At 28.7% G+C, this 16,931-nt stretch overlaps 1 protein-coding gene across 1 annotated transcript; it reads right to left on the bottom strand.

The window, feature by feature from the left end:
• Window positions 1-1,765: 1,765 nt before the first annotated feature.
• LOC122578695 (R-linalool synthase QH1, chloroplastic-like) lies at window positions 1,766-7,486 on the bottom strand. The gene is made up of 7 exons (XM_043750717.1): window positions 7,226-7,486; window positions 6,835-7,105; window positions 5,832-6,204; window positions 5,499-5,717; window positions 5,226-5,364; window positions 4,860-5,108; window positions 1,766-2,177 (listed from the first exon to the last, which is right to left on the bottom strand). The coding sequence occupies exons 1-7, from the start codon at window positions 7,445-7,447 to the stop codon at window positions 1,878-1,880; spliced, it is 1,773 nt and encodes a 590-aa protein (XP_043606652.1). The 5' UTR covers window positions 7,448-7,486; the 3' UTR covers window positions 1,766-1,877.
• Between the last annotated feature and the right edge of the window lie 9,445 nt (window positions 7,487-16,931).

The following is a 16,931-nucleotide window of genomic DNA, read 5'->3' as shown; positions in this document are numbered from 1 at the left end:
TATTTCTATATCTATCTATACTCCCTTATAAAATATATTAGAAATCTATTTTAAGAAATTTAAGCAAATTTTTTAGTATCCTCATTTTACCCCTAACTATCTATATCTATAATATATTATTGTAATAAACAAACTACCCTCCCTTTTCAACTCTCTACCTTTAAAATACTTAAAATACCCTTAATTTTTAACATATTCCTAACTTATACACTAAATCTACCCAATATATCCCTAAAATATTTTATACAAACTATCTATCTACTTTATTATTTAATCTAAAATTTTTCACCTAATATATCTATAATATACTTAATAAAGTTATTTATAAAAGATACATCCCTTAACTATAAAATAATTACACTTAGATAAGAACCTTTGGGAATTACTACCCTTGATCCTTTATTCTTGTATGGCTTAATAATTATACATATCTAGAAAAATGCCTAGAGCGTATTAAGTATATACAAACATTACGAAACTTAATCCATATCGATGAAGTCTTCAACGAGACGGGCTTAAGTCCGTGCGTATTCAACTACTAGTTTTAAGACTCCTCTGATAGACGAGCAATTTCAAAAGACATATTTTATAGCTTTAGTTTCCTAAATTAAGGTTACTAGTTTATTTTCTTTTAGTGATGAAAAATGTAGATAGTGAAAATATATAAACATGTATAAATTTATTATTTTAATGTTATGAAGATATGAAGATAAAGATATATAAATCATATATAATAGAGTATAAGATGTTATCTAATATTATAAAGTATTGAAAGTTATATTTTTAAGTAGGAGAGAGAGGCGGGAAACTAAACGGTTTTAGTAGCTCTTGGGGTATCTACAAATCATGTTTTAGTTTGATATTAGATTAGATGTTCGCACTCATGAGTTTCCAGATTTTTGAGGGATTAATTGACAAAAACTAGTTTATTTTGTAAAAGAAACGCAATTTAATAATAGTATGACTTCATTGACTTATTTAAGTTATAAAATTGACCAGAATAATTCAAGTTGCAGACAATGGTGAAGTTATATGTGATCAAAAATAGCTATAACAACCTCTTGTTCCTGCTCCTCTTTTTTCGCTTCACTTTCATTTTGAGCGTCTTATCTTCTCTATAGAAGCAAAACTCGAACGGGGGACGGAGGTGAAGCCCAAAATATTTATAAAACTTTATATTTAATAGAACTATTTTTATTTATTTATTTAGTTATAAGGGTAACCAGAGGCGTACTAAGGGGGGCAAGGGGGTCCAATGCCCCTTTCCAAATTTAAATTTTATCATGTATTTTTAATTTTTTCATCAGTTTTTAAAAATTTTCTATAGGTTTTTAACATTTTGCCCCCTTTTAAATTTATTTTTCATAAGTTTTTAAGTTTGCCCCCTTTGAAATTTTTTCTTGGTACCGCCTCTGAGGATACTGTTAATTAGAGAATAGTATAATTTAATTTTGTATTTTGATTTTTACGTTTGTTAATATTATAAAAAGTAATATAAATTCAGTTCCGTGACTGGTCAAATTTATTTGAGTGGCGGTTTTGTTGAACAGACGAGTCACATGGCCCACATCGCATGTATATACATGCAGCCCATCAAAGACACTTTTGGTCCATTCGATTAATAAAAGTCATAAAAAGAGGACAAACATGAAACATGTGCAGTAATTAAGCAGAGACATTTCCAGATTCCTACAAGAAAATATTGACCTAAATATAACATTAATAAAAAAAAACCATCTTAAGCACTAGTGTAGCAAATCAGTAATTTTATAACCATATATATTCTCATAATTATTATTAATCTTTATTTATAGCCTTTAACGTTTTATTACATACATTGAAGTCCGATCCATGCATATATAGTCTTTAAAACAATATTACATTCCTTGGATTGGATTAAGCAAGAGCGACTGAACACGAGATTTGGTCACGTCGGGATGACCGTGACCGTCTCCATCGTTGTAAAAGAACTGCGACGTCTTAACAAGATTTGTTGCACCGTCATAAAACTCTTTTAAAAATTGAGAATCACCCGCGCGTGGGCGTTCTTTGTTTAGTATTTTCCAAGTCTCCATCATTAACGATTTTATGTAAGTTCTAGCTTCTTCTTCGGTGGCACCAGTCTCATGCATATAACACTGGATTGATTTTGCGATATCCCCTCTCGCCATTTCATCCTAAAAGCATGCAACAAAATATTCATAGGTTATAAATAAGCGATATCTTGAGTCAATGATCGGCCGGCTAAAATATTTATCTTGTTGAGGGAAGCAATTGTCTATGTGTATCGAGTCTAAATCCACAACCAAAAGAGGATTAAAGAATTTCTAGCACGACACATAAGATTATTGATTTTAGAATATATACATGATGTTATCTACAAACATTATTATAATATATAATACTCCCAACATTCTTTAAAAAACGTGTACAACTTTATTTAGACAGCACATGTACGGCCACTTTAATCAATATTTTCTTATTTAATAAAACGAGGTTGACCAGTTTGGTTTTGTGAGTTTGACTACACAATTTTGACTACGAATTTGACTTTTATTGTTCTTTAGTTATATTTAAAAATTAATTCTTAAATCATACATTTTGAAATAACTCTATTTAAAAACTCCTCTCACCGTCCCATTTTAATTGTTATGTTGACTAACTTTGACCGTAGATAACTTTGTTTGTACTATATAATAGTTGATGAAATTTATATGAACGAAAAGTACATTAAAAACCCAATCCATTCATATATTTTATATCAAGTGTTACATGACACATACAAAATTATTTACGGTCAAAGTTAGTCAACATGACAACTAAAATGAGACGGAGAAAGTATATCAAAACTATACATTTTCTTTAGTTATATGTAAAGGTTATTTAGATTATACAAATTAGTTATATGACTTATATCTAAAAGTTATATTTTAATTGTACAATTTGAAATAATATGGAAAAATTTTGATTTTTGATAAAAGTTTTTGATACTTTAATTAATATATATAATGATTTTTAAATTTTACATTAAAGTAAAAAGGTGGATTTTGTTTATATATACAGTATTAGTTTATAGATATAGATAAAATTTAAAATAATTCTATAACTCTTTAAAAACAAAGGAAAATTTCATACATTCTCGCCTAAACTTGCATATAAAAACATATAACCTCAAATTATAAGTTTTTAATACATACATTACCCTTAAAGCATAGTTTAGAGAGATATATGTTTAGATTGTGTGATTATGATATATACAAATGTACCCCCAAAAAAAACAGTACGCTACTAAAAAATAAAACAACCTTTTTAATTATATAAGCGTACGTAGGGACTATAATACAAATCGCGAGAAATAACATGAATGAATAAAGATATAAATTTTTTATGACCCATGCAAGAAATGTTATAAAGTTTATTAAGTACGAATACCCTTATAATAATAAGGAAAATGATAATGACAGCGTCATTAACAGCTTATTACATGCATAAAAAGTAGTACTCTATATATCAATAAACGCTCCCTGAATTTTCACAAGATAAAGTACAAATTTTAAAGCATCAAGTTAATTAATACTGACAGCCCTTAGGGATGTCATTAACAAAACTCAAAAATATCCATACGTACTAATTTTATAAACCATAAATTTTATGAGGGCCCAAATATTTATTCATTAAACAAGAAATACTAAAATATTAGTATGTAAGAAGTTTTTACACCTAAGCTTAGATAAGTGTTGGACTACCTTAAATTCATTTTTCTCATATATCTATATCTATACTTCTATATCTATACAATATTATAAAAAAGAATAGGCCTCTTTATTTTTGATAATGTGTAATAATTTCACTTAGCACCCATTAAAATACTTTTACATGCACTACCCCTTAACATTAATGATTAAGTAATATTATCAATTATTTATCATTTAAAATATATCCATTAATCATTTACATCAATTATATACAAAACTGAATGTCGTTCCACCACCAACAGTCGCCCAACCATCACACCGTCGACGCCACGACCACCGCCGCATTGTGCGGGTACCGTGCTAGTATATTATTAAAAGTATAGTTTCTTATTTATGGAAATGTTGAAATTTGTGTAATATTTACACATAGCACCTCTTAAAATGTTTCTATCTACGCTACCCATTAACATTAATAATTAAATTAAACTATCAATCATTTATTGTTCAAAATATCTCTATTAATTAATCTTTTACATCAATAACTTACACTACTCAACACCGCCTTTGCCACTAATAATCGCCCCACTACCACAACGTCGTCGCGATGACTACTGTGTCGTATCGCGCGGGTGCTGTGTTAGCTAGTGTATATATATATATATATATATATGAGACCCTTATTTTAAAAACCCATTTTTATGTAAGAACCGTGAGAACTTTGAAACTATATATTTGTTCACATGTTTTTTTTGTTTATTCACATGTGAAACGTTATAAAAATATATGTTACAAAAGAAACTTTTTTTCAAAACCTTTTATATAGCTGTTTATCACATGTAAACAAAAAACGTGAACAAATTGATTCACAAGTTCACCAAAGGCTATCTTGAAGGGTTCTTAAAAAAGTTTCTTTTATAACATACATTTTTATATCATTTCACATGTGAATAAACAAAAAAAAACATGTGAACAAATATATAATTTCAGAGTTCTCATGGTACTTAAAAAAAATGTTTCCAACTTTATATATATATATATGTATATATGTATATATATATATGTATATATGTATGTATTTCGGGTGAGCCAAATTAAATTTAAGTTCAAGTAGAGTATATATAAACATGGTCAGAGAGAAAGAAGGTAGAGAGATCGATCACATACCGCGGATGTCCCCAAGTCGTCAGCAAGTCGAAAGATTATGGATGAGTAGCGAATGATGGATTCAGATCTTTTCAAGCATTGCAGGATTTCTTCGTTTGAAGAAATTGACGTAAAAAACATAACATGCATGAGTACTAAAGGACCCGATATTGAAGTGATACCATTGTCCGTGTACTCTTTGAATGTTGGTGTGTATCCATCATGGTACCACCGTGCTTCTACTAAGTACGCCTTGCAAATACCTAACCACTGCAATTAAATATATATATATATATATATATATATTGTTACTAACGCACGTATATTTTGATTGATTTGTAAATAGGAGTAATTAGTATTTCAATTTGAGTTGAATAATTATATTACTGCTTCTTTCAGGTACTCGAGGATGAGTAAGCCTGTGTCTGTGAGTGTGTCGTAAGTGATATCGTTTATCGAGTTGTAGAAGCCAAAGAAACATGTCTGCATATACTCTGGGAGTTGTTTAATCGCATTGAGATCCCATCTATAATTAATTAAATAAACGGATCACGCACGCACGAACAATTAAGAAAACTTTTGGTCATGAAATCATCAATAATACTAATTATTAATTCCAACTTAATTTAGCTAGTAAATAATTAACACGTACGTACGTACCTTCGGGTAGCATCAGTGAATTGTTCAAGTTCGTCCAAAGTCCCATACACATCATAAACATCATCAATAGTAGTAATCATGGCGATAACCTTTGCTAGTGATCTCCTTCCGAAACTAAGGCGAGGCTCGTCTATGATACCAATCGTCCACATAAAACTCTCCACCAACCGGTCTCGAGCAAAGTTAAACTTCTTCTCCCATTTTGTATTTTTCCACCACCTAGCAGTGTATATCATCAATTAGTTATATATCCAAACAAACTACTAATTGACTAATTAACCGGCCTATATATATATAATTAAAGAGAGACACTTTATTATGGATCGATGATACCTTGATGCGTGTTTTAGATCTTCAAGATAGATAGCCTGGACCATATCGAAATCCAATTTTGCTAGCTCGATCAACGTGGGATTCGCGTGACCTCTGTTCTCATATGCTTTGATAAACCATTGTGCTTCCACTCTTCGTATTCTCCAATTCAACGGAACCTCCAAAGCGTGAGTTACTAAAGGTAATATATTTTCATCAAGGTTCTCTAAATTTTCATTGAGATACTTGGTTGTGATGTCTCTAGCATTGTCCATTATGTCCTCATTCTCGAATGAATAATAAGATGCCTCGTACAAGTTCAATATCCCCTTCATATCCTCGTGTGAGTGTGGCTTAAGATCTTGAATCTTCTCAATAAAGTTCCCAAATATCTCTAATTATGTGTGCAAAATCAAAGAAAGAAAACCATTTATTTATCTTCCAGCTAGCATAAACTATGATCCACCAAGACATTATGCATGAAAAAGTTCTAAATTAAATGTAATTTTTGTAATTCATTAGCATATAAATTAAAGCTAGTAAACTAAAAAATAATCTTTTTCAAAATAAAAATAACTCAACTTATGATATTTAACTACTAGTAATAAAAAAAAATACAGATGTTGTTTACAGTAACCAATAAAGGTGTTACTCCAAATGTAATATATATAATGATATTTAGTCTAAAGTCTAAATATTAAGTCTATAATATCCAAAAATATATGATATTATTACTCTCTTTGTCCCACTAAACTTTCCACTTTTAAAATTATAAACTCAAACTTTAACAACTTTGACGATAAAGATTTTTATTTGTGTTACGAGTATAATAGTTTATGAAAGTTATATTAATGAAACAAACATCTAAAACACAATCAATTTATATATAACTTTTATCAAATATCATATAACATAAATAAAAAAAGTTATGGTCAAAGTTTGTAAAATTTGACTTTGAAAATTTAAAAGGTGACAAGTTTAGTAACAATCAGATGGGGTATTTTATTAACTCGGTCGTACGTACCTTGAGGAACATGATAACCATGTTGTCTGAGTAGTCTAAAACCAATCGCTTTAAGGTTGATGTCCATCTTATTCCACTTGTCTTCTGTTTGAAAGTAATCACGATAAATCATCTCCATGGCATCACTTATTTCATCAACAAAATTATACGCTATTCCAAGTCTTTGTAAGTCATCAACCAGCTCAAGGGTACCCGATGGTTTGCCCGCATTTTGTATCATCGTCTTCACTGCTTCCTTCAAACTATTTGCTCTTGATGCATAATCTTCTCCCTATATATGTCAGATTAAAATGTAAATATTATCGAAAAATATATGCTCATAGTATTGTGCATCAAAATAAATTACATTTACCAAAATCGAAATTAAACTTGGATAGAAAAAGATGCATACAATGTATTTACTAGAGAGCGATTGAATATAATCAAATGACCATAATGATGGTTGATAATTTGCCGATCGTCTAATTACTTGCTCTGGCTTAGCCAGCTGATCAGTACTGACTGCCATTAAGGGAAGCTGTGATAAATACTTTGGCTTGCAAATGTCAAAACGTCTATCTAAAGAACGATTGCACCGTGGAACCGCACCAAAAAAGAAGCACATTGAAGCCATTGAGATATATATGTTAGAAAGTACGTAGTTACGTTTTTGTGTTGGGATTTATAAGTTGCTAGTATCATCATATGTCTATATCTATATATAGGAGGATGTGACGTACGACATCACTAATATATTGTATGAAATTTTTCAAATTTATAATATCGACACGTTATGATTAATCACTTTTTTTTCTAGATATAGATTACACTGTTTTCTTATAAATAAACTTGCTACATTAACGTTATGACCATGACACAATATCTTATATTACTTATTTAATTAAGTTTATGTGGTTTGTAGGGATATCATTAAAGGTAATGATTAATCCTCTTAATTTATTAGCCTAAAAATCTTTTTAATTTATTCGATGGTGACAATTAGGAGGATCAATTATTTTCCTTTCATTAATTGTCTTTGTTTTGAAAGATTGCATCATTGATTATCTATTGGTTAACTTTTTTTTAGAGGCAGGGAGGATAAATGGCTAACATGCATTCTCAACTTTGGCGCACTACCCACGTCGAATTTAAAATCCCGACAACGCCTTAAAGGGTTTGCTGTATAATGTGTAAATGGATATAACGTTGCTAGAACCCCTTACCACAATTACATATGACAAGATTATTCTAACCCTTAATACCGTAGTAAGAAACCACAAAGTTCGTTGGGCTATCACCCAATGACATCTATCAATTGGTTAATTAATTATCATTACGCAAAATTCAATTCTGAGATAGGTGCACTAAAATTGAAGGTGTTAATTACTATTCATTCACAAAAAATTTATCATTTGGCGCGCGTGGAAAGTCCAAAACTAGATGACCCTCTATTTTGGTTCATAAAGTGCATGGCACGAGAGGGCACAAAAAGACATTTTAATTTCATAAGTTGTTATTACACTGTACAGGGATAAGCAAAAACCGAACCGAAAATCCAAAAACCAAAAAAACCCGAAAAAACTAAACAGAGAAAACCGAAAACCGAACCAAACCCTTGGTTTGGTTTTGGTTTTTCAAAAACCGAACGGATCGGTTCGGGTTTCGGTTTCATATATAAAAACCGAACGTCAAAACCGAACCGAATCGAAAACCATATATATTTATATTTTTTTAACTTTTTTATATTTATCTCATTTTATATATATGCCAAAAAGGTAAAAAGAAGCTTTTAACTACTATAAAAGAACAAAAATAACAATCTGATAAATGATGGAAATATAAAACGAAATAGACGAGTAGATAGCATGCAGTGTTTAAAGACATTAACTCACCAAGACTAAGTATTATCAATTCACTAGTTTTATTTCCAGGTTTGCTACAAAAATGTTATAAGCATGTAATTCCACGAGAATGACATTTAAAGATGATTAAATCAACATCATATATAATGAAAGAAAGAAAGAAAAAACCAATACCAAAACCGACCCAACCCAAACCATCAAACCAGAAAACCGAACCGATTCAAAACCGAATACAATGGTTTTGGTTTCCCAAAAACAGAACGGATCGGTTTGGGTTTCAGTTTTTAGCCAAAACTGACTCAAACCGACTCAATCTCACCCCTTGTCACTACATGTAGTCATGTAGAGATGGTCATTGTGGTTCGTTTTCGTTATTTATTTTTTTAATTCCCTCTATTCATGCTATTAAACCTTCAAATAACACACTTTTTTAAGATTTTGTCAAGTACATCGATTTACACATAATGGTTGGATACAGTCATTCGTATTACAAACCATTATAAGGTGTGTTTGGTGAAACTCAAGATAATCAATACGTGATGGTGTATTAATTAAAGTTACCACGGTCATACCTTTGGCCTTGAATTACAGTTTAATTATAATGATTATGAGGCATTAAGTTAAAAGGATGATAATATAAAGTTTGTTACGTACTTAAGCTTAGGTGTAGAACACTCACATATTGTTTTTGTTGGAAAATTCGTAAATAACGAACAGAAAACCGGATATAATAAATCTCTAAAAGGCGTTTAATCACTTTCAGATTGAATTAATTTGGCAGTTCACCCAAACTATTCAATCGGATACAAGAATTTAGAACGTTCAGTGTGTTTATGTTTGAGAGAAAAAACCAGAAAAAGAGGATGATCATATTATGATTACGAGATGTATTTTATGAACATGAAACTGCCAAAAGTTATTTACATGGGCATTTCGAATTGTCATCTTTGGTCCCTCAAGTTACAAAAATTAAATTTTTGGAGAAATTTTCACTACCCCGCCAGGGGCTGTCGCCCCTTAGACCCCACTCCCAGGGGCGCTGCCCCCGGACCCTCTATCTTCGCCCCTAAGTTTATAATAAATTCAAATAGGAGTGCACTCCGTACCTCCAATCCTATATGATGTATTATTATGACATCACCGATCAAAACAAATTAATCCAATTACACTAAAATATCCAACAGTTTTTTTATCCATAAAATTCATGGGCTCCAAACATTTATTCATTAATAAAAAAATATTAAAAAATCTATATGTGAAAGGTTCCACACCTTTGTTTAGGTGTCGTACAACCTTATAGTCACTTTTCCCTTAAATTAATTACAATATCATTTGAATTTACTCGATTAGTATTATATATACCAAAAACTTATATGAACTTATAAGTTCTTTATGCATAAAATATATAAATTTTTATAATACATAATAAATATTATCAATTTTTCATTTTAATCTCTTAAATTTTCTATCTTTTAACTTTTTAAAGTTTTCGTTTTCACTTTCTTGATATTAAACTTTTGCATTCTCATGTTTTCATCAAATAAATATCATACAGTTACAGTTTTACTTTTAAACATTCGGTTTTGATTATTTTCATCCATTTTTATATATATAATGTTTTTAATATAAAACAACTTTTATAATCTTTATGGCTTACGATTATCTAACATTTAATATAGTTATTGTTTCTTTTTATACACTCTTATTATTCTTTTACTTTTTTTTTTATTGTTTTTGTTACATGTTTATATATGACATAATTTTGGGTCCAAACATTGTCACGTAAAAAACATATTCTAGACTCTTTGTTGTGATATTCGATCGACACCTCTAATATAATCCTTATAGGGTTTTTCTAACTACAACCCTATACACTGTTTTTAATAATTAAATACTTTCTAAATATATTTAACATAAATGCAAATTTTTCTTAAATTAATGATGAATTTGTTCTTTTTATTATTGTCAGACACAACATGCATCATCTTTATATATACTATAAGACAGTTGAACTAATGACTTATTAACTAATCACATCGTTTGATTTCATCAAATTGACTTTTGATGATGTCATCATTTAGATAAACTACAAATTAAAAATCTTAATAATCATTATCCAAATATATTATTATATTAATATTTATATTAATTTGTAAAAAAAGTCTCATTATTTACACTTTTTTGTTTTCCATCAATAATTTACACTTTTTAGCCCTGAATACTTAATTTATATTTATTTTTAGCCGTCAACTTGAGAGAATTTTTTAAAATTTATAATCATTTTTAAATTAAAAAATTTTTTAACATATCAAATATTTTCTACAAAAAATTTATTTCAAAACCTAATGACTTAATAACAAATATTAGATTAGATTTTTATAATTATAAATATTAATGTTTAGTTTAATATTAGATATAAATACAATGTTAGCTTTAGATACATATCCCAAACATAATAACAGATAACGATATACAACATCATTGTCTTAAACACAATAAGAATCACAGGATATGGGACGATCATAGAACCAAACACGATTTACAACAGAGGGTTACTTGAATCCTAAATCCAAATCAATATAAACTCCATTCAAAATTCATTCTATCTCTCAATCAAAAAGGTACATAATTTTCTCCTTTTTCGTATATTAGTTTTGCATTTTAATGTTTAAAGTTACAGTTGTCACTCAAATCAAGAGTCCTAATTATTATCAAGGAATATAAAAACAATCCTAATTGTTATCATATTATCATAGAACAAGTGCTTGAAAATAAACATATGCGTGTTATGGACGCGCATCATGATTAAATCCATATACCTAAATGTCAAGTACAAGATCATAAATATGTTTATATTTTTATTCTTAATTATCTTTCATAATAATATCACATTATGAGTATATTTGGTTTCAAAATATTCTATAATGGAGAAATTATTATATATAGCATGTGCCTTGTGGAATGACTACAACAAACAATTTCATCAATATGTCTAGGCTAATAATGACAGTGACGAACCTATGATTATTGTACTATAACTTGCAAAATATAACACTTAAAACCGTACTTTTTCAAAATTATAAGCTTATATGACTTAAATGTATGAAAATCTAATATTGATAATATCGTAAATCTCGTATCCAGTGTTGAACACGGGTCTAATATCTAGTATATGAATTATATAAAACATCATATGAAGCGAACAATAAAAAAAACATACGAGGATGATTTATTTAGAGTAATAGTCATATTTGACTTACACTTTTGTGAAAGAATTCATAGTGTGTAACGACATTTTATGTGAATTTTTTAATTTGCTTCCACTTTGTACTTGCTTGTTTTTATTACCTGATACTTCCTTGTTTGTAGTCTAGCTTCTCGCTAGCTTTCAAGTTTTTTTTAAAAAAATAAAAAACAAGCATGAAAAGTACTTAGGGTGCGTTTAGTTCAAAAAAACTTTTATGTCTTCCATTTTCATTTTCAAAAAAACACATGAAAAACAAGAAACGCGTTCAAAATCTATTTTTTCATGAAAACAGAAAAAATTGTTTTCCAGTATTCAATGGAAAATTAGAAAACACATTTTTATTGTTTTCCACTTTTCATTTTTTAAATTTCCAAAACCTCAAGTTGTTTTCCGATTTTTAAATTTGAACGCGTTTGTAAAATTTTCATTTGTTTTCTAGAGTTTGAAAAATCCGTTTATTTTCTAGAAAATTCGAAATGAAAAACTTGGAAAACATTTTTCACAACTAAATGTACCTTTATTACTCACGATCAATTAATCATTTTTATATATATACAAACAAGCAAAACTAACAATTACAGATAGTATATAGAGATCACAGAAAACAAACTGATGGTGGAAGTGGGTTTAATTTTGATAAATAAAAAGTATAGAAAAGTTTTGATTTTTAAGAGAAATTAGGAACATAATATTAAGTAAGAATTACCTTATTTTGACTTCGTTGAAGAAAAGAAAAAAAATGGGCGTACTAATCATTTGATTGAGGGGATTTGTATTTATGTTAGATTATATTTAGAAAGTAAAATGATTAAAAACAACCTAAATGGTTGTAGTTAGAAAAATCATATTATATATATATATATATATATATATATATATATATATATATATATATTTAAGGTTGTTTGATAATAAAGTTTAGGTGTGTAACCTCTCACATACTAATATTTTAGTATTTATTGTTTAATGAATAAATGTTTTGGCCCTCATGAATTTTATGGTTTAAAAATATTTCACACCTAAACTTAAATACAGTATAGGGTGTTGTTAATAGCATCCTTTAATACTGTTAATATAACCTATTTGAATGCATTAAAATTTACATTTTGTGTCATGCGAAAATCCAAGTTGATGAGTTTCAATGTATAAATTAAAACTTTATTGTTGTAATTAGTAGCTTATTTATAAAATTAATAGTTATAAAATTAATATGTTAATTTTATAAATAAGCTCCTAATTACAACAATAAAGTTGTCATTATCAATTTATCATGACTGTCATTATTTTCCTAAAGTATATATACACATGATATAATCCAACTTTTATATATATTAAAATAATTTGAAGGTAACCATTTGAAGGTCCACTTTAGCTTTAAGTTCTGCCTTTTTTAACGATACTCGTTCTCACATTTTTGAACTGTTTTCTGAAAAATGTGGTTGGTAAAGAAAAATTTCAATCACGTTCTCAAATTGCTTTCTCCTGAACATGAGAAAAGGGATAGAAAAGAAATGGTGGTCTCATTTAATTTCTTAACCAATCAATAATTAAAAAAATAAAAGCTTTCATGTTTTGTTTTTATTTTTATGTAAACTAATTAAATATTTGAGAAATGAGTAAGAAAAAAAATATAATTGAAAGTAGTGTTTTTTTAAAATAAAAATAAGAAACATATGATGTAACGCTGATAGTAAAAATAAATAAAAGAAAAATGAGGGTTAGATGAGACCTAACCAGCGTCCATACATGTGGACTTCTCCCTCTTTTACTTTTGTGGATTCTCAAATAGAACGGGAGACACTTTTATATATAAAGTTTCATATCAGTACATCACCATGAGCTACCTTACTAGATGATAGACCTCACTATTGATGTTCTTATTAATAATTTGATATCATGCATATGTACTTATTTCTTATTTATAATACTTTTTGAACACACAATAAAAATAAAAAAGAAGGCAAATAAAACAAGGAAAAAATAGTACATCGGTGAATTTACAATATAAACTACCTCATATCTGTCTTGTTTGGAAGTTGTATTTTGGTTTTTTAAACAAATAACTGGTTAAAACAAAAATAAACTTATGGTTTAAAATTTCAAAAGATAGTGGTAAATTGAAAACTTACAAGGTTGAGGGTAAGATTGAAAGGCAATATATATATATATATATATATATATATATATATATATATATATATATATATATATATATATGAGAAAGTGAGTATGAGGTTGTCCCTCATTTAAGCTTAGATAGGGAATCCCTCACATTTGATTTTATAATCATGAAAATCATGAGGGACATGTATTTGTTTTAAGTTCAAACAAATAATAAAATATTCGTATGTGAGGGGTTCCCCATCTAAGCTGGGGAACAACTTCATACTCACTTTTCTCATATATATATATATATGTGTGTGTGTGTGTGTGTGTGTGTGGTAAAGTTATTTTGAAAACCTTTTTTTTTGCGAGAACCTTTGAGAACTTTTCAAATTAAGCCCAACGGATGATTGTTCTTTACATGAAAATTGTTTTTTGATTGTTTTCTGAATAACTTATGTGTAATTTTGAAGTTTATAATTGTGTTGAGGCATGATTATCATCCGTTATACAATTATGTGGAGATTTGGATTCATGATCACATGTGCACGAATATTGCTATGATCACATGTATGCAAGTCGATCACATGTAATCATAGCAATATTCGTGCACATGTGATCAAGAATCCAAATCTTCACATAATTGTATAACGGATGATAATCCATGTCTCCACACAATTATAAACTTCAAAATTACACATAAGTTATTCAGAAAATAATCAAAAAACAATTTTCATATAAAAAATAATTATCGGTTGGGCTTGATTTGAAAATTTCTCAAAAGTTCTCTAAAAAAAAAAGGGTTCTCAAAATAACTTTTCACTATATAAACCATGATTATAAAATACATGACCCCCATGAATTTCATGATTATAAAAACCAAATGTGAGGGGTTCCCCATCTAAGCTTAGATGAGGGACATCCCCATACTCACTTTCCATATATATATATATATATATATATATATATATATGGTAACACTCCGGTGAAAACACTTAAAAACATAATTTTGATGCATTAAAAATCCATAAACTAACATAGTGCATAACTAATTACCATTATTTAAGTGTTTAGCAACACATGCATCCGTCAAAATTGAAAAAATCACGTTTTTTGTTAGATGCATCATTCTGATTAATATGCATCCAAGATGAATGAACAAAACAAAAAACATGATTTTCTTGATTTTCACGGATCCATGTGTTGTTAAACACTTAAATTATGATAATTAGTTATACACTATGTTAGTTTTATGGACTTTTAATGCATCAAAATATATTAGTTTGAAAACCCTTTTTTTTGCGAGAACCTTTGAGAACTTTTCAAATCAAGCCCAACCGATAATTGTTCTTTACATGAAAATTGTTTTTTTGATTGTTTTCTGAATAACTTATGTGTAATTTTGAAGTTTATAATTCTATGGAGGTATGGATTATCATCTGTTATACAACTATATGGAGATTTGGATTCTTGATCACATGTGCACGAATATTGCTATGATCACATGTATGCAGGTCAATCACATGTAATCATAGCAATATTCGTGCACATGTGATCAAGAACCCAAATCTCCACATAATTGTATAACAGATGATAATCCATGCACCCACACAATTATAAATTTCAAAATTACACATAAATTATTTAGAAAACAATCAAAAAACAATTTTGATGTAAAGAATAATCATTGGTTGGGCTTGATTTGAAAAGTTCTCAAAGATTCTCGCAAAAAAAAGGGTTCTCAAAATAACTTTTTACTATATATATATATATACGGGCACAATCAAATAAGAACAGTCTTAAAATAAGAACGGTGAGAACACTTAAAAAACATCATTTTGATGCATTAAAAGTCCATAAAACGAACATAGTGCTTAACTAATTATCATTATTTAAGTGTATAACAACACATTGGCCTGTCAAAATCAAGAAAATCATGTTTTTTGTTTTGTGCATCCATCTTGGATGCATATTCTTCAAAATGATGCATCCACCAAAAAACGTGATTTTTTCGATTTTGACGGATCAATGTGTTGTTAAACACTTAAATAATGATAATTAGTTATGCACTATGTTAGTTATATGGACATTTAATGCATCAAAATGATGTTTTTTAAGTCTTCTCATTGTTCTTATTTTAAAGTTGTTCTTACTGGAGTGTTACCATATATATATATATATATATATATATATATATATATATATATATATATATATATATATATATTTGGGGAAAGTGAGTATGGGGTTGTCCCCCATTTAAGCTTAGATGGGGAACCCCTCACATTTGCTTTTTATAACCATGAAAATCATGGGGGTTGTCCCACATTTGATTTGAAATAAGAACAGTAAGAACAATTTATGTCCATTGGTAGAGATAAACTAAAGACTAAAATGTTTAAGGGTATTTTTGAAATATCCAATAGAATTAATGGTTAAAATGTCTTTTTACATATATTTTAAGGGGCAACGGTATAGTGCCAATGTATTGGCAAATTGACAAGTTTGGCAAAAAATAGACCAATAAAACCATGTCATTTGTCATACCAAACATCTTGCCAAAACTAGCTAAAATCTTGCCAATTTCTTTGGTATAGTGCAAAAATTGCCAATTTTCCAATTAAAGTTGCCGATGCATATTTGACCATATTTTAAATTAAAAAAAGGCTCTCAACATTCACATGTCAGCTCCCCAACGTTCACTTGTATCGGCCAAACTAGCCGATGAAACTTGTCAAACTTGCCGATTAAACTTGCCGATACAAGTGCTATAGGGTTGCCGATTTGCCGATGCTTGCCGATAAAATAAGTCGACTACACCTTTGCCCCTAAAAGATAAAAGGGTAACTAAAAAAAGCATTTTTAAAAAGTAAAAAAAAAAAATGCATGCAAATTTAGCACATGTT

This window comes from Erigeron canadensis, chromosome 1 (genome assembly GCF_010389155.1).
Source record: "Erigeron canadensis isolate Cc75 chromosome 1, C_canadensis_v1, whole genome shotgun sequence".
In the NCBI taxonomy this organism is placed as follows: Eukaryota; Viridiplantae; Streptophyta; class Magnoliopsida; order Asterales; family Asteraceae; genus Erigeron; species Erigeron canadensis.
This window is presented reverse-complemented; position numbering and strand designations above follow the sequence as displayed.